This window comes from Athene noctua, chromosome 11, assembly GCF_965140245.1.
Source record: "Athene noctua chromosome 11, bAthNoc1.hap1.1, whole genome shotgun sequence".
Taxonomy (NCBI): Eukaryota; Metazoa; Chordata; class Aves; order Strigiformes; family Strigidae; genus Athene; species Athene noctua.
Window position 1 is genome coordinate 12,442,287 of NC_134047.1, and position 19,410 is coordinate 12,461,696.

A 19,410-nucleotide genomic window follows, 5' to 3' on the forward strand; every position below is an offset into this window, starting at 1 on the left:
TTCCACTCTGCTTGCCAGCGCTGTTTTCCTCCAGCTCCTGTGGGAGAGGAGTCCCAGCCACACAGCATCTCCTGCTTCGTGGGCTACCCAGGTGTAGCCAGGGAAACCAAATACTCCTGAGTGAAAGTTGTTTTATGTCCACACCCCAGTTATGAGCTGGTGGGACTGGCAGGAGGGAAGTGGGATTCAGCAAGGCTACAGACAGTCACCCAGGGCTGTGGCAGGGCTTGGGCTCATCAGTCCCTTGGCCAAAAACACCTCCTAGAAATGAGAAAGGATGTGGGGAGGGAGGAAATCCGTTTTCTTGGCACTGGCAGCTCCCAGCAAGTGAAACGAGGTGATAATTGGGTTTATAATATAACACGATCCTTCAGGCTTCAGCTTATGGTCTCCAGGAAGCCTTATTACTACCCACCCTCTGCCAGCGCGGCTGGGGAGGCAGTTTGCAGGGCGGTGTCCAGCACGTACGCAGACTGGAGGGTCGGTGCCAAGGGGACGGCATCCTGTGTCCTCAGACCCCCTACTCACCGGTGGGCGATGCGAGCAGCTCCGCCGAGTGCAGCGCACAGGAGGTCCTTCTGCTTCTAACCTTTGCAAAACTCAAAAGAAGGAAAAAAATAATAAACCAACTGTAATAGGGGACAGAAAGCTAAAATAATAATAGTCTTGCTGACATGCGGCTGGCTTTTAAAAACAGGACATGTTTTCAGACTCTCGGAACAAAGGGGGTGACCAAAAGCTGCCGCCTGCCCAGTCCCTGGGGCAGAGCCCACTGGTCTCACTGGTGGTGCTGGGCTGAGTGGGTCCCTGATGCCCTCTGGTGCCCGAGAATGCTGCGGCGGTGGCTTTGACCACCTGGGTCCCACCCAGCTGCAAAGCCACAAAGATTTGACACCCAGGGACCCCCCACACCGTGCACAGGAGCTGAGGGTGGTGCAAACCTTCAGCTGCTCCCAGTGCCTGTAGCCCCCTCGCACACAGGTGTCCTGTGTATTTGGGTGGCACCAAAGCCACCAAACCCCTCTGCAGTTCCCGGTCCCCTCCCCAGCCCTCCTTCAAAGTAAGACATAAACACCCAAGAAGATCCCGGGGCCCTTGGGGTTTTTTCCTCCTCTTTTTTTGTGGCTTTGATGAGGGACAGTGAAAATGCCGATGTGTGTGGCTTTGGGACGACAACAGCTTTTCAGCAGCAGTGTGTGGCACTGGCACGCTCATCCCATGCATACGACGCATAGCCACTGCCACGTCCCCACCAGAGCAGGGCTCCTGATCTAAACCAGACATCTCAGTGGCCAAACCCCCTCCCTGTTCTCGTGTTTGTTCACTCGGTGGAAAAATAGGAGGAAAAAAAAATAGGGAAAAATGGAGAAACCCATAAGGAAGCCCAGGTGGGGTGGAGCAGACCCACACAGAGGTGGTCCTCTAGCCGACAGCACTGCAAAGCCCTCAGGTTTGTGTTCCTCCAGGGCGATGGAGCCTGGCTCTAGTGTTTTACAGGGCACCACGTACCTCGCCATGGTGACTCGGAGCTGCTGATGCTGAAGGCTCAGGGGACCAAGGGAGGCCGGACCTGTGGAACAGTGGAGAGCCCTCTCCAGCTCGTCCCCATGTTTCCCCCCACTGTGTCCCCAGAAAGCACTCCAAGCCCCCAGGCTGCCTTTGTGGCTTTCAGGAGGACTTTGGGGGAGACCCAGCTCAGCATCGTTCCAGCCCAAAAACTGCAATAACTGAGCTCTCCCTTAGAGGTCAGCCCAGCATCAAAACTGGTATAAATATCTGCACAGGTGGATGTGATTCCTGAAAAGAGTGGAAATTTCGTTTAAAAGGCACTTCAGGGGACAGTCCCCAACACCTGCAGCTCCTCACCTTGCTGTTGCCGAAGACTGCTGCCAAAAGTCGAGCTGCCCTGTCTGCTCTCTGGCTCTTTCCCAGGCACTGGCTGCTCCCAAACCCCTGTCTACCTCTGGTCAGGGGACCCCCCTGCTAGGGGAAAGCCTGGCCAGCTCCAGCAGCTGGTTTTTGGGGAACAGGAGGACCAGAGGCTGGTCTTGCTGCTGCTGAGATATTTTCCATACCCAATATAGCTGGGACACCCGCTCGGCAGCCTTTCCTTTTGGTTTAAATTCCCTTCCATTCCTCTCCTTTCTAACACACAATACTCAACAAAATTACCCTCCCCCCCCCCCAAAAAAAAAATAGCCTTCAGTGACAGCTCATATGTCTGAAAGAAAATAACTTTTTTTTTCTCTTTCCCCAAACCCCTCTAGGATAAAACAGAGTTCAACAGTATACTAAAAATAGAAAGATTAACATAATCTCTGGCACAGAGCCCCAACTAGCAAGTGGCACCCAGGACCAGTGACCACACTGGAGATAGCAGCAGGACCTTGGAGCTGAGCCATGGTGGGGGACACAGAGCCCCGAGGTGATGCCAAAAGCTCCCAAACCTGGTTACTGCAGGGATGCTGGGTCATCACTCTGTACCCAGGACAGGAACCCCGGGACTGTCCCTGGCTGTGTTGACCCAGCGGGTGCTGGGAACTGCTGACTCATGGCTCCATAACATCAGGCAGGATGGGGTGGGATTATTTGAGCTGGATGCCATGGGCATAGGGAAGAAATTAAATCAGCTGTCCCAGGAATGATAGCAAACCACTTGCAGGACCTTTGGGTGGAGCAGAATATGGAGATGGGTGCTGCCACCAAGCTGCAGGTGACACAAAGGCCACCCCACCACTCCCCTTCGGACCAAAGGGATGTGTCACTCGTGGGCTGCTGCAAGGAGCTGCCTCAGGCTTTCTGGGGGCATCTGCAGCCCCTTGCCAGGGAAGGAGGTGACAGCCCCTCAACGTGGCCATTCTGCCCAAGGCAAACCAGTACTGTGTACCTCCAGCCTACCCACAGCTTGTCCCTCCTTTTTTTTTACTTACCGGAGCTCAAGTAAAGACTGAAAATGCAAAATGAGAGTAACTCAAAAGAGGCACCAATAGAAATTAAGTAAAACCAACCCCACTTTTTCCTTCATTTAACCCAACAAAATGCGCAGAGCACGGGTGGATTTAGGGTTCGGTGGCTCATTTGCAGATCCCTCATTTGGCAGTGGCCATCGCCAGGGAAGGAAAGGGAATTTAAAAAGAAAGCAAATACGTTGCTGCTGCTGCTGCTCGCTGCTCAGCCCAGGCAGGAGTTAAGGCCCAGGATTAGCCTGGCGGGATGCCGGAGGAGCAGCTGGGGGGAAGCAGATGCTCATCCTGTGTGCAGGAGAGGAACCACAAAAGTTGCTAAAGCTCGACCTTACTCTCTCTGGAGGGAGGTAAGAGACAGAGACTCAGGACCTTTCTCCAGCCTTCAGATCCAGGCTCAGGTCAGCAGCTCTGCCCTACACCTTTACAAACTGGGGCAGTTTCAGGAATAAAAGGGAGTGATGCTCAGAGCAGCTCTACACCACACCAAGTGATGCTCGGGGATGTGATTCAACCCTCTGCGATAAGATGGCAATTAAACAGCAACCGCTCATTCCCTGCAATGACCCTGGAATGTCCCAAAGCACCCAGCCCCACTTCTCTTCAGCGTTGCCTGTTTCCAAGGCGAAACATTATTTTCCATTATTTTTTTCCATCTCTGCAGACATCAGGGGGACACAGAGGGTTTAGCCTGCCTGAAATATTTTCTCCCATGATACTAATCATGTTAAGTAGGTCCTGTCTGAGCTGCAGATCCCTCCTCTGCCTGACCCCATCAGCTTTGTATGCCTTTGAAAAGGGATTTACCTCAACCAGTACTTGTCTGTCCTTTTACACCCTCAAGAGCAAAGAGTTCTGCTTAAAGTGAGGATTTAGAGAGATAAAGATAAAATTAAATATACAGCAAAGCTTGCTGGACTGAGTCGTGCAGCAGAAGCATTATCAGAAGATCTTCATGGCTACAAATCCCCAACAATCGCCTTGATTAATGGGCTGGGTCATAATTATCACACCTGGCTTAAGAAACAGGTCCAGGCTGTGCTTTGCGTGGCAGCCTGGTCCCAGCTGGCATCTCAGTGACATCCAGGGATGCCAGAGCCCAGGGACCTCTTCAGTGCTGCTGTGTCCCCAAAGGTCCCCCCAGCACCCATGTTATTGCTGAGCTGCATCCCCAAGCTCAAAGCCCTGGAGCATCACGGCTGCCCTACCTATCCCACCCCTTCTTCCACTAAGGTAAAGTTCACAATCTCTTTGTTGTTTTGGTTTTTTTAATTAGTATCCTCAGCTGAGACTACATTAAAATGGTGTTCATCCCCAGAAAGACCCCCTTTGCTCCGGCCTCTGGGAAATGAGAGTCGAGAAGAAGCCTGCAAGTATTACAGATGCTCATGTCTTCCTTCATGGAGCAATGTTGTTGTGTCAGGGCTTTTTAAAATGCTTTGGAGAAAAGGAAAAAAAAAAACACTTCAAAGTGTGAAATACATTTGCATGATGACAACTGACTTCCAGTGTGTTTTCTTCAGTAGTGCCTTGTTTGCCGTGAATGAGTCGATTTGTATTTACTAGTAGGCAATTAAAGCTGAAGGTTTGAAGCATCCCTGGTGGGATGGACCAACCCAAGAGCAGATCACACCACCCTCACCAGCAATGCTCTGCTACCACAGTCAAAGGCTTCTCCTGCTATGTGTGCAGCAGGAAAGCAGTGAGAGATAGAGAAAGCAACACAGGTGAAATCCATCTCCTGCAGCATCCCTCTGCCAATCTGTGCCCTGGTGACTTCTAGCATCCCCTCCAGTACCCAGTCGCCTATATCCATTGCTCTCCCAGTGAGCTGTTGTTCGCTGTGGGTGAAGCCAAGGGGAATATGCCTCAGGCATTTCTGACTGTGGTTTTAAACTCCTGCAGTCATGGCCATTGCCAGCAGTCCCCCAGATAACCCCAGTCCCTGCCAGGGATCCCCAGCCAGCACAGCAGGCTTTGCCATCACCCTTGGGAGAAAATGCTGCTGTAGCTTTAGCAGTCTTAGACCTCAAAACTGGGATCTGGAAAGGCAACCTGAGTGATTTGGGCAATATATTTTAAGCCAAGAAGCATGTAGGATGCGGGAAGGATGCTTGGAATAACAGCTGGATGGACTGCAAAGAGGATAGAAAAGATCATGACTCCAGAGGGAGAATTTGAAAACTGAGATGAGATTTGAGCTCATGACCCAGGAAACATCAAGTACCACCAGGCACACAACCCTCACCCCTGCCCATCCTTTCAACAGACTTTTTTTCTCCTTTCTGGATGAGGTTTCCACCCTCGGTAGGGGAGAGCCCTTTGCAGCACTGACCTGGCTTCATGTTTCATTTTTCCCAGCTGATTAACTTTCAGACCTCTGCCCGTGTTTAAAATTAAGGAAAATAATTTGAGCTCATAAATTGGTGGCATTCAGCACCTGCCCTCTGCCCTTTCCCCTGTCTGTGTATTTTTTTCCCTCCTTAAATTCAATTAGGGATGATCAGGAGCTTCTCCCTCCAGAGAAGCACTGGGCTGGTGGCCTCTCCCTTGTGGTGGTCCCTCTCTGCTTGTTATCAGAGGTGGCCTCAGCTGCTGCCTGATGATGGGGAGGTCACACGAGCACACGATCCCATGGGATGGCTGTCAAGGACAGAGCAGGGATGGAGCTGCCCAAACCCCTGGCTCAAACCCCACTTCACCTTCTGCCTCAGCTCCTATTTCTCACAAAACCCACTGAAGCTACAACTGACATCAACTTTCCCTGGTAACATGGTCAAACCTCCTCCCTGGGGCAAAGCAACAAAACCACCCTTGTTTAAACCCCAAACTGCACTCTGGCACTGCCAGAGGCTGCAACTATCTCCATCCAACCTGGGGAAAGCCTTTCCCTGTGGGCTGGCAGGTATTCCAAGCTGTAATGGAGCAGCTAGCCAGAAAATAAGGCTATGGGTGCTATAGCTATGGGGCAGGCTCCCCTGCCCCTACTGATGTCTGCAACAGCCCCCAGCATCTCCTCCAAGGCTGACAGTAAACAGTCCTTGAGCACATATTTCCCTTTCTCCATCAGGCTTGGGAAAAAACCCCCACACCCTTCAAGTAAGAAAAACATATTAATTCAGTTAAAATATGCCCTTTGCTATGGACTGTGCGCAGTGTAGATGTGTTCACAGCACAAGGGGGGACACAGCTGTGGGGCAGCCCTGAACCATCACTGCTGAGCCCAAAGGGAGATATTTGCTCTTATCTGTTGAGAAAGTTCTTTAGATATCTGAGCTCTAGCTACCTACTCAAGATCCTCTCCACAACCTTTTCTACACCTTTGTTACAGTAGAGTGGTTTTTAACACCTACCCATCCCACCACTAGTTCCCAGCTGCCTCCCATTAGAGGAATCAAGAATAAATAGGTGTGACCTGTGCAAAGCTGTGCATGGTCTGTTGGTGAGGTGCCCTAAAGTTTTGCATCACCTACACGCATCTACGGCAGGGTGAGACAGCAGATAGTGGCTGTGCCAAGCCTGGCACAAGGCAGTTTCCCCAATAACTGATGTTCAGCCCCAGCTGGTGGTCCATGAGCAAAATTAGTGGCCATGATACAGCCTGTTTGCATCTAAAAGTAAAATACTGAAAGATTCAGGCTTGGCACAGGCATGTCCTCCAAGGCGCAACATTGGGGAAGGCACAGACAGCAGAGAGGAAGCTTTGAGTGGAGTGTTATAAGGAAAGTCAGTTTTCAGAGAGGATTGCTCCCATCTAAGGAGGTTTGGGGCAGCAAAAGGGCAGTGCAAGGAGGAGGAGAGGTAATACGCACCCCCAGTTGCTCACAAACCCTGAACCCCACAGCAGAGGTTTGCCCTTCCCTCCAGCATGATAGATGTCTGGGAATCTCCCAGGGATGGAGTCAGAAAGGACAAAGCCTCCCCAGGGCATCTGCCTTGCAGCTGGGTCTCATTCCATGGCTACTACGGACTCATTAATATAGCTGTTCATCAGGCACTACAGATAATTATAGTTTTTTACAAATTCAGTTTTTGCCCAAGGAAGGTGGAAGGGGAATCAGGACTCTTCTGGGCCTTTCAATACATTTTGAAACCTTGGGAGGTACCCAAGGAACACACAAAGCACCATCCAAGCTACTGCGGGGATCGAAGGTGAGCTCTGCGGTGGAGCTCAGAGCAGGCGGGGGGGAAGGATGCTCCTGGCACCTGCAGCAGCCTTACAGAGATACTGGCAGCGCCGCAGCAGGGCCCTGGAGCACACAGATAATGGAGAAGGGACCATCATAAATAAAAGTGTTTGGCCGGGGCAAAAGCCCAGTCTCCCCCAGCTGCCTCACTGAAGCAGCTCTAACAGCAGTTGAGCCCCAGTCCAGTGTCTTACACCGCTGCCTGCCCCTCACCCACCCTCTGGTCTGCACCCCAGGCTTTGCAGATTTTCAGAGAAAAGCTGATCTGTGGTGCGTGGTGTTTGCTGTGAGCCTCTCCACTGCTTCATGAACAGCAGGAGAGGTCCCATACCCCCATACAAACATGAGGTGACACATCCCCATCGCTCCTGGGTCATGGTTTCTATTCACTCAGAGTATCGCTTGGAGTTTTAGCAAATCTTATTTCAGCTTTCCTTCTGAAATCCAGCAATGAAATCACCCAGGCCAGGTGCTAAAGAGCAAGAGGAGGAGGGTGAAGCAGGACTAATGAAGAAAGATGAGTTTCTTTTAAACAGCTGCTGGAGCACAAGGAAGAGCCGGTGCCTCGGCTCACCTCCTGCCCTGCCCCATCCCTCACTTAGCCACACGCTTCTTTGCCCTGGCTACACGCTTTTGAGCACCTCATCACCCAAAGCAATGCTGGAGCGACCGTTAATTAAAACTGATTGGAGGGATAAGCTATTTATCAACTATTAGCTGGGGGAAGATGCAGTTCTCAGCAGTGCCCATGAGTATGTGCCTTTGCCCAGCGGTACTCCCAAAGCCCTGGAGGAGCAGGGTACACAGCTGCAGCAGAGACACAGCCCAGAGAAACTAATAAATCAGGAAACTATGCTATTAAATAATAATGCTGATAAATTCCCTTAGAAGTGCTTATTGCACAGTAAATACCCAAATTAAAGCCATGCCTTTAACCCCTTCTCTTCCATACCAAGGAACCTACCAGTGAGGCCAGCTGGGTATCACAGGGCAGGGGAGGAGGCAAAGCCATGACTGGTTTCCCAGCTCCCATGGATGCCACCGAAATTACTGTTGTAATGAAATTTGCTGAAAAGGAAGGAGCCTGATGAGCTCCAGCCTGGTTCGCTGATGTGTACCAGCTTACCTGTGGCTGCTGGCACCTTGCGAGGACAGACCCCGCCAGTGATGCTTCACTAACTCAGAGCCATGCAATCTCTGCTCCCCGTCACCCACATCAGCCCCAGCCACTGCTCAAGCCCAGCGACAGCAGAGGACGAGAAGTGAAGTGGAAAAGTTTGACTCTGGGGGCTGGTGTCTTAAATGATGGATATTTTCATTTAATGGCACAGGGTTTGGCCAAGGAGTGTGTTACAGACCAGCGGCGTGCTGTGCTCTCTAAAGCATCTCTTCTGTTCCCTTCTCCCACTAAAAAAGCCACTTCACTTGCAAATGATCAAGAGATAGGAGGGAAGGGAAAAGAAAAAGATTAAATCAAGCATAAAATAAGCAAGAAAAGAACAAACCACAAGTGAAATTCAATGTTCTCTAAAAATCTGAAGTTTATTCATTAGAATTCAGTGAAAGGAACATTCATTTTAAAACACAATCAATACATTAAAAAGTTTAAAGGACTAGTAGCAATGAGACCAGAAAGAAAACAACAAAAATACCCAAAAATTCAGACAAGTCGGTCACTTGGGAGGAGCTGCCTCTGCTCCCAGGGCACCTGCAGACCAGTTCTGCAGCCTGCCCACAGCGGGATGGCAGAGGGGAAGCACAGGGCCACCTGCAACAAGGGCTAATTATTTTTTTTTCTTTAGAACTGAGAGGCTTTTCTAGATTTCAATTTATCACTTCACCCAAGTGTATCTTCTAGGATGACTCAATGCCAGCAGGAAGAGCAGGTAGCCCAGCTGGAGAGGAGGAAGACACAAAATTAAGGGGCAGAGGGAATGTGAAATGTGGCGTGGGTCCAAACGCCCCAGGAATGTTTGTGGAGCGACCTGCCCATCCAGTTCCCATGCTGGGAATGGGGGAAAACCCATTTAAGAAAAATTTTAAAAAGCACCATTAGGTGAAGAGCTATTTAATTAAAAGACACAAAAATCTATGCAGAGCCAAATGTCTTAGTGGCAACTGCCATCCCTGCTGGCATTGGTGGTGGGAGGAAAGAATGGGAAAAAATTTGCTTTTGCCTGTAAAGTTTTAGCTTTCCAGCATTTAATTTTCTTTTTGCACATCACTGTTTGACATTGTTCTTGTCTGCTCAATTAATCACCGTGGCCTTCTGCAGAGAAGTTATTTCAGCCCTTACACCCCGCACAGGGTTGCAAACTCTGCAGGGGCACAACTCCTACAGAGTCAAGCAAACAAAGCAGCATATTCATTCAACTAAATAAAAAACAAAAGCAAGAAGAGCCACATTAACTAGTGTTGGGTCTTAGCTTACCAGAAGCTCTCCTTGCATTTCTGATCCCAAAATTCAAGGCAGTATTATTCCAGGAAGATGCTTTACTGATGCTGGCAATGTAGGCGGCACAGGGTTGGAGCTCTCCAGCCTCCAGCCTAGCGCGACAGGAGAGGAGGAGAAGGCAAAAAAACCCCGGTAATCCCATGTGGACCCCAGGATTATTTAAATGCCGATCCTCAGACACGGAGCAGGCAATTCTGCCCACACAAGAGCGAAAGCTGAGCTCCCAGCCTGGCCAGGGAATACCAAAGGGAGAGGAAATTTGTCACTGGCTTCAAGAGCATCGCCACGCACCAACCAACAGCATCTCCCACATGGGGATTTAAAAAAAACCCCAATTTTGGATAAAATAATTTAAGCACACAGAAGGGAAAGCCCCAGCTAAAATCTGCAGTTTTCTAGTTTAAAGACAGTCAACAACATTTCTGGGAAGAAATCACCAAAGTCCACAAATTCAGATGCAAACCAAAACTTTAAAAAAAAGAAATGACAGTTGATGAGTGTGACAAAGCAGTATTAAAACAAAGACGTGTCAGCGGTGTGTGCAAAGAGCGAGCATGTGTATTGGTAACGGACCGGCTGCTGGGTTTCAGAGCTGGCCCTGGATATAAAGTGGAACAGCACGTTACAGGAGGGTACGAGGAGAGAGGTGGTTTCCTTGCATTGCACGGGCAGTGGCAGCAGCAGCAATAATTGCCTTTTCTCCATCGGAACAGTAAACCACACCACTTTAAAAGACAACGCACACAAGTAAAAGTCCATAAAATTTCCCCGTGAATATAAAATGCAAAACTATACAAAAATAGATAAAATCGACCATTTTCTTATGTGTATAAAAGCAAACAAAAAAACCCCAAAGTCCCCAAAATGCAATACAGAATCACTTGGTAGACTGACCCGAACGTCAGTGGTTTCATCGCAAGTTAACAGCCATAATTCATCGCTCTGAGGCAAGGCCTTCCCTGGAAGGGACATATTCCGGCGAGTTCCTCCAGGGGAGTTTTTCCTTAATATCTTGGCAAGACAATCTGCTATTCCTGACTTTTATGACTTTTTTTTTGGTTTGGAAGCCCTTTTTCATAAAAAGCCTCAATTACCACTCTCAAATTTGAGTTCCTTAGGTAAGGCAGTATTTGACTAACGGCTTGATCCACATCAAGACCAGAAGATCTGTTCCTATTTATCCTAGGGCAGACAGTATTTTAGGAAGAACAATACATTAGGCAGTGAAATCCAATCTCTCTATGGCAGTGATAATTTACAGGATGGATTAGCTCACTGAAAATTCTTATTTCTTTGGGTTAATAGGGCAGAATACACCAATAATCCAGCAAATTAGCTCCAAAAATGCTTTTAGAAAACTCATTTTAAATCAATAGATATTTGCTTCATTTAGTTCACATTAAATTAAGAGGAGAAACCTTTGGTATAAAGTCAGATTATCAAGTCTTGGCTGTATTGCTTTCACACATTTGAGTCTAGAAGCTGTTTTCACTAAGCCTTTCCATTACGTACCTACAACCAAAAGAATTATTCCTAGAGACATGCATTTGCAACTGAACATTCATTTTAGCACCGAGACACTTTCATACCTCACCAAGACTGGCAAAGGCTGCACCATGTCTAAACAGAACACTACGCAAAACCCCCCTTAACCCACAAGATGCCTTTGGTGACACGCTAAAATAAAATAGTAATTAAGAAAACAGTCAGGGGCTGCTGCTCAGGACAAGCAATTACTGCGAATACCTGTGTTCGTGACGCCATCTCCAGTGTCACCAGCAGTACTTGCCTGTGGTTTTTATTTTGTGAGTGGCAGTGAGAGTGCAGTGACGAGACCTGACCCTGTCCTTACTCTGAGCAAGAGGGGAGCTGGTTCCAATTAGGCAATATTCACTAGCAGACGCTCACACGCTGTGCTAACAAGGGGAGACTGCACTCACACCTCAGAGGTGGGGGGACTCTTCACTGGCCAATCACATTCTCCTCCTCAGGTTGGGGATGCAGAGCAGAAGCAGCATCAAGGGCCAGGTTTGTCTCAGAAAATCCTCTCTGGTAGCACAAAGGGACAGGAGAAGTAAATGTGGCATGGCAGGTTCCTGCAATAACTCCCTGCAGGAGTACTGGTAGGAAAATCCTGAAAAATTAAGGTTTAAGCCCATGGATACACAGATGGGTCTACTCTAGCCTCAGCAGTCTGTTCAGGACAATAAAAAAACACGTTAAGTTGGACCACAGGCAAGCAAAGCCTGGCTTTGCCTTTCCCTGCTCCTTCACAGATATATAAGGACGGGGTAGTACAGGGTCCTTTCTCAAAAAAGAAATATCGGGACCTCATTTTGCTTGGGGGAGGCAGGGAAAACAAACCCAAACCAGCTGCTTGTGCCTGTAAATACAGTGATGCTGGGAGCTGCTGACGTTTCCAATGGGAGCCATATCCGTATGGGGCTGCAGGTCCAGAGAACAGCAGGGGGGTTACCCACCGCGGGCAGGAGTCAGCAGGAAAAGCGAGTTAGGGCTGGGCAGAGCTGCCCCTTGCCCCACACTGTGCTCCGGAGGTGGGAGAAAACTCTGATATTTTCAATTCATTATTTTTTTTATTTTAATGCTACAAACCCAGCTGAAACAAAAAGCAGAAAAGGGGCAACTTGGGGTGGGGGGAACAAAAATCATCCTCAGTAACTGAATTAAAATCAGAATACAGAGCTTGGACAGAAGAAGGAGGAAGCTTTGTAAGTCACAGACAGGGAGGTTTGGTTTAGAGACAAGCGTGTTTGAGATCACGGAGGACATGGGAGACACCTCGAGGACCAACAGCCTGAAATAGATGTTTCCAGGAGCTCGCACAACCTCCTCTGACAAAGTCAGTCTCCTTAGCTCATGTCCCTCCTCCACGCTCCTTCGAAGAGGAAAAAGAAATCCAAAACCTGCAGCAACCTCCAGCTTTTTTGTTCCCTCCAGTTAGGAGGAAGAAGTTGTGAAGCCTAATTTAGGCTGCGTTACATCCTGTATTCCAATTAACAGAATACTTTCCTTGTATGAGTTTATGCAAAGAAAACAACTGTAAAATAATTTAGAAAAAAAAAAACAAACAACAAAAACAACCCACAAAACTTCCTTTTGAAGAAAGCAAGAGCATTGGCAACTTCACAGCTACCAGCATGATGCAAATTTAGCTTATTTCAAAGACCTCACCCATGTGCCCATGGCCTGGGAGAGGCAAGGAGTATGGGACAAAGCACAGGAAAGGTGGTTTCAACCAGGAATTACACACTGTGAAGACAAGACCACAACAAAGAAGGGACCGACACTTTGTTCTTAAAAGGGACACCATCAACAGCACATCTCTCCTAGCACAGTATCTCTGAGCAAAAAAACTAGACCTGGAAAACATTATCAGCACGCACACAAAAGCTCCTGCTTTTCTGTGGGGCAAGGGAAAAAAAAAAATAAATAAAAATGTTACTGCAAAGTTCCCCTTTCAGCTGACTTGCCTCCTGTCCTTGCTCTGGAAATAACCAGCATCCTTCCTCCCAGCCTTCCCAAACCAAGACTGAGATAGAAGACATTCAAAGTGAGTCTGAACCAAAACATTCCACCGAGAAGACGAAGAAAAAACCCAATTTCTCTCACAAGTTTCCCCAAGGCTTGCTCCCCCAGCTCCAATCCTGCAGAAAAAAACCAAACCTGCCACATTAGCAACGGGTCCGCGCCCAGCGTGTATTCTAGCAGCAACGTGAGTGCGTGCCAGGTGCTGCTGTTGCACTTGGCATTCAAGAGCGTGGCAGCTCACGCTGGAAAACAAGTGCCTCAGCGTCAGCATATGAACCCCGGAGGCAGCTCTGAACCCCGCCACAGCATCCGCAGCAGCGAGACCATGTACCATGGCTGTGGGAGAGGAGCTCATCCTTATCAGCCCAGGTCTAAATTCAAGTCACTCACAAATTGCTCGTTAATATTTACTTTCTCCCTCCCTGCCCTTTGCAACCCTTTTCACACCCTCCCGGGAGCAGCTATTCGGCTTCGGTGACGTTCAGTGCCGTGCTCCGGCAGCCGGCGGGCAGCGCGTGCCCGGGGGGGGCTCTGCCTTTCAGGGGCTCTCCGCAGCACTCCGGGCTCTTTACGGTGTCGGTGCTGCCGTTGGGATGCTGAGGCACGCCCTGGGCGATGCCGACGGGCTTGCACTTGGCACGTTTCTTCGGAGAGCAAGAGAAACTAAAGCTTGGGGGCAGCTCGGGCTCTGTTTCTCCCAAGGGTAACAAGCGGGCCAGCTTTTTAGCAGTGACTTCTCCCTGGTACCTGTAGGGACCGGCTGTCTCCCGGAATCGCCTCGTGTCGGTCTGCAGAGGTAAATTGGAGGGCCTGAGCGGGTGCCTGTTCAGCTCCGGCTCTTGGGGCCGCCTGTCTGGAGTCTCTCCAGCAACATTCTGGGAAAGAGACAGGAAAGGGGACACGGTGCCTGGCTGCTCTGACGGCTCCCAGGCACTCTCCATCGCGGCAGCCGGAGCGAAACCCCAGTGCTTGACCCCCCCGACAGCTGTGTCGGTGTCATGCTGGATGGGCTGCAAGCCCAGCCAGCTCAACCCACCATCAGGAGCCACCAGCTCGCCCTCCTCCTTGCTCCTGCTCCTCCTTGCTCCACCCAAGTCCTTTTTGCCACCCTCCCGCTTCGACCAGAGCTGGCCCGGCTGAAGGCCGCCCTTGGCAACCTGCAAGTCGGCAAGCTCAAACTCCAGGCTCTCCGTGTCAAGTGACCGGCTCCTCCGGGCGACGGAGAGTGGTGCTGGCATGGAGGGGCTCAGCCCGTGGAGGCGGAGGTGGCGGGGCAGGCTGGCAACACCCCAGTTGCAGCTCTGGAAGGAGCCCGGGGAGTACCCTGGAGACATTCTCTCGTCACATTCAGCCAACGACTCTTTCTGTCCGTAGCCATCATCAAAGGCCTCGGCAATGTCCTCGCCAGCATTCATCTCAGGATGCTGCTCACATTCCCCTTCTCCTTCCTGCTCCACGTCAACGACGTCAAAGGTGACCATGGTGGGGAGGGCAGGGAGGTTCTGGGTGAAGGAAGAGCCGGAGGCAGAGCTCCCCAGGCTTTCGGAGAGGCTGGAGAAGAGAGTCCCGCTGCTGGCGAACTCCACCAGTGCTTGCGAGAAGCTCACAGCATGCTCGGGCTCATGCTCGCTGCCCACCTGGGGCTTGCCAGGGGTGGTTTCCACTCCACCGGCACACTCATGCTCTGGGAGTCCATAGCTAGGGAACATCCCTGCTTTGGCTGGGGCTACACCACTGTGGATGGAGCCCCCAAACAACCCACAATCCAGGTCCGAATTGAACCCTGAGTTGTTTTTTGTGAGCTGAATAAGGCAACTTCCTTGGGCTTTTTGGCCATTGTAACAGTTTTCTGGACACAGAGTCCCTGGAAAATCCCTCCACTCTGGATTTTCAGCTCTAGCCACCAAAACCCCACTATTCACACCCCTGTTTGGGGCATGTGAGGCCACCTGCTCATTACCAAGGCCACTCTGATTCTTGCCAATTGAGCTGGCTGCTCTAGTTTTACATTCAACGCACTGCTTTTCCCGGGAACACTTCTCCTTGCTGGGAATATCAAGTCGTTTCAATACCGGTTCCCTCTGCAGCTCCCAGTAGAGCAGCTCTTTCTGAATGGCTGCTAGCCGCTCTTCTTCTGTTTCCATCACCCCTCCTTTCTGATCCATCATCTGGATCAGGGTCTTCTCAGCAGGGAGGCAGAAGTCCAAGAAGTAGCTGAAGATCCCTGGGCGTGAGACTTTGCTCTCAAACAGGGACTCCTCCCCGTGAGAGGGACTCATTAGAGCATCAAATTCATAAAGTGCATCACCGCTGTAACTGTCTCTGGGAAGACGGTCCTTCTTGATCTCACCGAGCCCATCTCCGGCTTCATCCTCTGGCCCTGGCGTGGTAGAGTCATAATAACCCTCATCGCTATTAGGGGCAGACTCTTGCTGGTCACTCTGTGGTGTCAGGAGGTCAATGCCATCCATCACATCCCCCACGTAGTGGTGGGCTTCTGCCTCGTGCAAGGCATGGGTCTCCAAACTGCTACTCGACACCTGGGCTCCGTAGTTCCTGTCCTCTGCTGCGCTGCTGTTCCATATCTGGTGGAGGTACTCCTCTGCCTCCTCAGGTATGGCCATCTCCTCCCCACCGCCCTGGTAGGTGACCAAGCAGGAGCTCCGTTTAGTAGCATCTCTGCTGCGCTCCACAGAGATGGTGCTCTCAGCGATGTCGGGCTCAGCAATGTCATCTCCACACCCCGTCAGGGAATCGAAGCTCTTCAGGGAAGTGACATCTCCTAACATGATGCTTAGAAGGTCCCCAGAGTGTAGGCAGGGAGGGTCATTGTCCATGAAGTCCGGATGAAAGGCCAGAAGCAGATTGCCATGGTCAAACTCTGTGCAGTCAACAGCATCAGCCTCTGATTTCGTATCCAGAAGGTCTCTCTTCCCTGGCATTGCCACCGCATCACCCTCAGAGCTGCCTTCATCAGCTGCGAGACAGCGGGGCTCGGCACCATCACCACAGTTGGCAGCTGTGCCTACTGAGTGGTCATCCTCCGAGCTCCCCGGGCAGGCCACAGCAAGAGGGACAGGCCCCAGTCCCCTTCCCTCCACAGCCCCTCGGCTCTCCATTCCCACCCCAGGAGTTTTGCTGGTCTCCTCCGAATCCCCAGTCCACTCGGGGAGCTCTGCTTTCTCACACTCGGTAACCTTGCTCTTCCGGTGACGCCGGATGCTGTTAAAAAATCCTTTCAGGCCTTTTTTGGGTCTGGGAAAGGAGGACTTATCTCCGTTGGGCTTTTTCTCACAGCCCTCAATACTCCCAGGTGGAGAGCTGTCCTGCTGACTGAAATCAAACTTGGTGCTGGTGTCTATGGCCAAGTGAGCGCTTTGGGAGCTCGGCAAAGGGCAAGGATGCGAGTCCCTGCTCCCCTCAGAAGGGCTTTCCAGCTGCACCCCACTGCCCTTGTCATATGCAGCACCACTGAGCCCATCATGGGTCTTGCATTTAATGAGGCCCTTTTTAGAGGCTACTTTCCCCTGGCCTTTGCTTCTGCCTCCAAAGAAGCTGGGCAGCGTACAGATGCTCCTCTTCCCTCCGAACAGTTTGAAAGCTGTTTTCTTCAGCTTGCCAGGGGGTGGCTGAGGTTGCTGTGGCTCCGCAGGCGCGACAGAGGCATTGCCTGGCTCAGGCAGCCGGTCCCCGTTCTCCTCCCACCGCTGGTCGCTTCCCTCCCGCTGCCCACAGACCACCGACTGAGACCTGGTCCGGGCAGGCTCCTCCGTGCAGCCCGTTTCCATGGTAGCTGGTCGGTTTGGGTGCATCTAGCTGGAAATGATGGCTTTGGTAGCAGAGTCCTCTTTTGGGCACAGAGATCGAAGCACGACAGCTGATCTAGAGCAAAGAGAAATGGGAGAGAGGTGAGGAGATGGCAGCAGACGGCACAAAGCCAGAGGCATAGGTGTCACGAGGTGAAGAGCTTTGTCGCCAGCTGGAACTGGAGCTGCAAAAGCCTCTGACAGCCGCTCAGCTCTCTCTGCTCCTTAAAGCCAGGTACAGAAACATCGCGATGCTTAAATTTACCAGTTTGCAAGTGCAGGAAAACCATGTGTCTCCATTCAGCAGCATCCCAGCTGCACAGGGCCAGGCAGAACCCTTTGGCTTCCTGGCCTTTTTGCCACTGGGGCGACCAGGTTCAGTTACCAGCCACCTTTCAGTGGGGAAACAGGCTGATCCAGCAAGGAGGGGGACCGACACCCACCAAACCCACTTCCAGCTCTCCCAGACCTAGCACCAGGTTTTGAGCATTTTGACAGAGAACCAAATCAGGATGCAGCCCTTACACTAAACACCTATCCAGGAAGAAAGCTGTTTACTATATATATTTTTTTTAAGGAAATTTCAGTTGTTTTTAAAATCACCTATCCAGCAAGAAAGAATTGTGTTAAAAATATCCACTATGAACCACCCTGACCAGATTATCTCAGAAGCACAAAGGTAGGTTTTAAATTTGATCCTAGACTGATGTCAGTAACAAAAGAACTAAAATAAAGTTTTTTGCAGAGCTGAGGTTGGAGAAATTAAATGCAATAAAAATTGTAACACACTGCCAAGCTGTAAAGCCCGAGGCTTAGGTCTTACTGGTGTGAGGCTGGTGAAACTTTCTGTGGATTTTAGCCAGAGATGTCAAATTAAAAATACACCCAAATGATGGCCTCTAGCTCCTGCAACCCAACAGAAAACCTGAAATCTCTTTTTTTTTTTTTTTTTTTTACTCGTGTGGGGAAGAATGCAGTGTTGCTTTACCTCTATAACTAATGATAACCCCTGGCGTTCACCTGGCAGGCAAACCCCCCTTCCCACTGGCAAACCGGGCTTTTCCAGGTCAGCCCAAGAGGCTTTCCGGAGTCCTAGATCCCCCAAAGACTCTCCGGAGCACTGGTGGGTTTTCTCTGGAGCCTTTCTGCAGGGATCTGGTTAGGTAGGCCTGAAAGAAAATCATACACGTGCATCTGTAGACGCAGACTGCTTAAGAAGTAGAGGAGGGGGGTTGAAATGAAACGGGAACAAGATTTCCAAAATTCAATTTGAAAATTATTTCGCTCTGGCTCCGCATCAGCGCTGGCATGAACAGACACAGCTATTTATAGAAGCCAGAAAAATAAAGCCACCAAGGGCAAACACCACTGCCAATAAAACATGAAAACAGCGTTTTAAAAAACAAAAAACCCCAACACAATAAGGAAAGGCAGCGCTTCGTCCACGCTCGCCTTCCCGGGGCGGCCAAGGGCAGACCGGGGGATGCTGGGGGAAGCGGCCGGTCCCGCCGCCAGCCCTCGGGATGGGAAGGCGCAGGCACGTCCAGAGGGGAGCTGCTGGCCCTGGAAGGGACCCCACGGCCCGGGCCCCCGCCCGGCCAGAGGAAAGGCGGCAGAGGCCACGGCTCTTCCCCTCCTCGGCGCTCGCCTTTCGCTCTGCCGGGCTCGCCAAAGTTTGGCGAGCATCCACGACAGCGCGCGGCCACCTCGGCGCTACGGGAGGCCACCGGAGAGGGAGGGGCCCAGCCCCGCGGCCGAACGCCCCGGGAGAGCCTCGCCCGCCGCCCCGGCTGGCGGCACGGCCGGGGCCGGGGCCCGCTCGCCGGCCGCAGGGCAGCCGCGCACCACCGGCACCCCCGCCCCCCGGCACTTACCGGCTGCGCGGGGCGGCGGCGGCCCGAGGCGGGGGGTGTGAGGGCGGGGGGGCGCGGGCCGGGCCAGCCCAGGCCGCCGGCAAGTGGCCGCCGGGGCAGCGGGTCCGCCCGGCGCGGCGCGGGGGGGCGTGGCCTCCGTGACGGAAGGGGGCGTGGCCGAGGCGGGGCCTCTCCGGCGGAAGGGGGCGCGGGCTCGGGGGGGCGCGGCCGCTGTGACGTCGATCCAAGGTGTGACGGGCGCGGGGGAGGCGGCGCGTGAGCGCGGCCCGCGTGAGTGAGGGCGGCACCGCCCCGGCCCCGGCCCCGCCCGCGGGAGCCCCGGCCCCGCCGCCCCCGTCCCGGGAGCCCCACGGGTCCCCACGGGTCCCCACGGCCACGCCCGCGGCCTGCGGAAAGACGAAACGCCCCTGCGGGGGACAGTCTCCTCAGTCCCGGCACCGGCCATCGCCACGCCCCTGGGGGCCGCTGGGTGCGGAGAGGCACCCCGGGTCACGCACACCCCCCCGGGCGGGGTGGGGAGGGAGCTCCGGGGATGCAACCCCCTGCGGGCAGGGCCACCCGCAGCATCGGGGCGCT

At 51.9% G+C, this 19,410-nt stretch overlaps 1 protein-coding gene across 1 annotated transcript; it reads right to left on the bottom strand.

The window, feature by feature from the left end:
* Window positions 1-8,673: 8,673 nt before the first annotated feature.
* AMER1 (APC membrane recruitment protein 1) lies at window positions 8,674-18,917 on the bottom strand. The gene is made up of 2 exons (XM_074915255.1): window positions 18,835-18,917; window positions 8,674-17,036 (listed from the first exon to the last, which is right to left on the bottom strand). The coding sequence occupies exon 2, from the start codon at window positions 16,964-16,966 to the stop codon at window positions 13,616-13,618; it is 3,351 nt and encodes a 1,116-aa protein (XP_074771356.1). The 5' UTR covers window positions 16,967-17,036; window positions 18,835-18,917; the 3' UTR covers window positions 8,674-13,615.
* Between the last annotated feature and the right edge of the window lie 493 nt (window positions 18,918-19,410).

Bases quoted from the DNA above. Each gene is read 5' to 3' on its own strand.
- AMER1 (XM_074915255.1), bottom strand. From the start codon at position 16,966: ATGCACCCAAACCGACCAGCTACCATGGAAACGGGCTGCACGGAGGAG.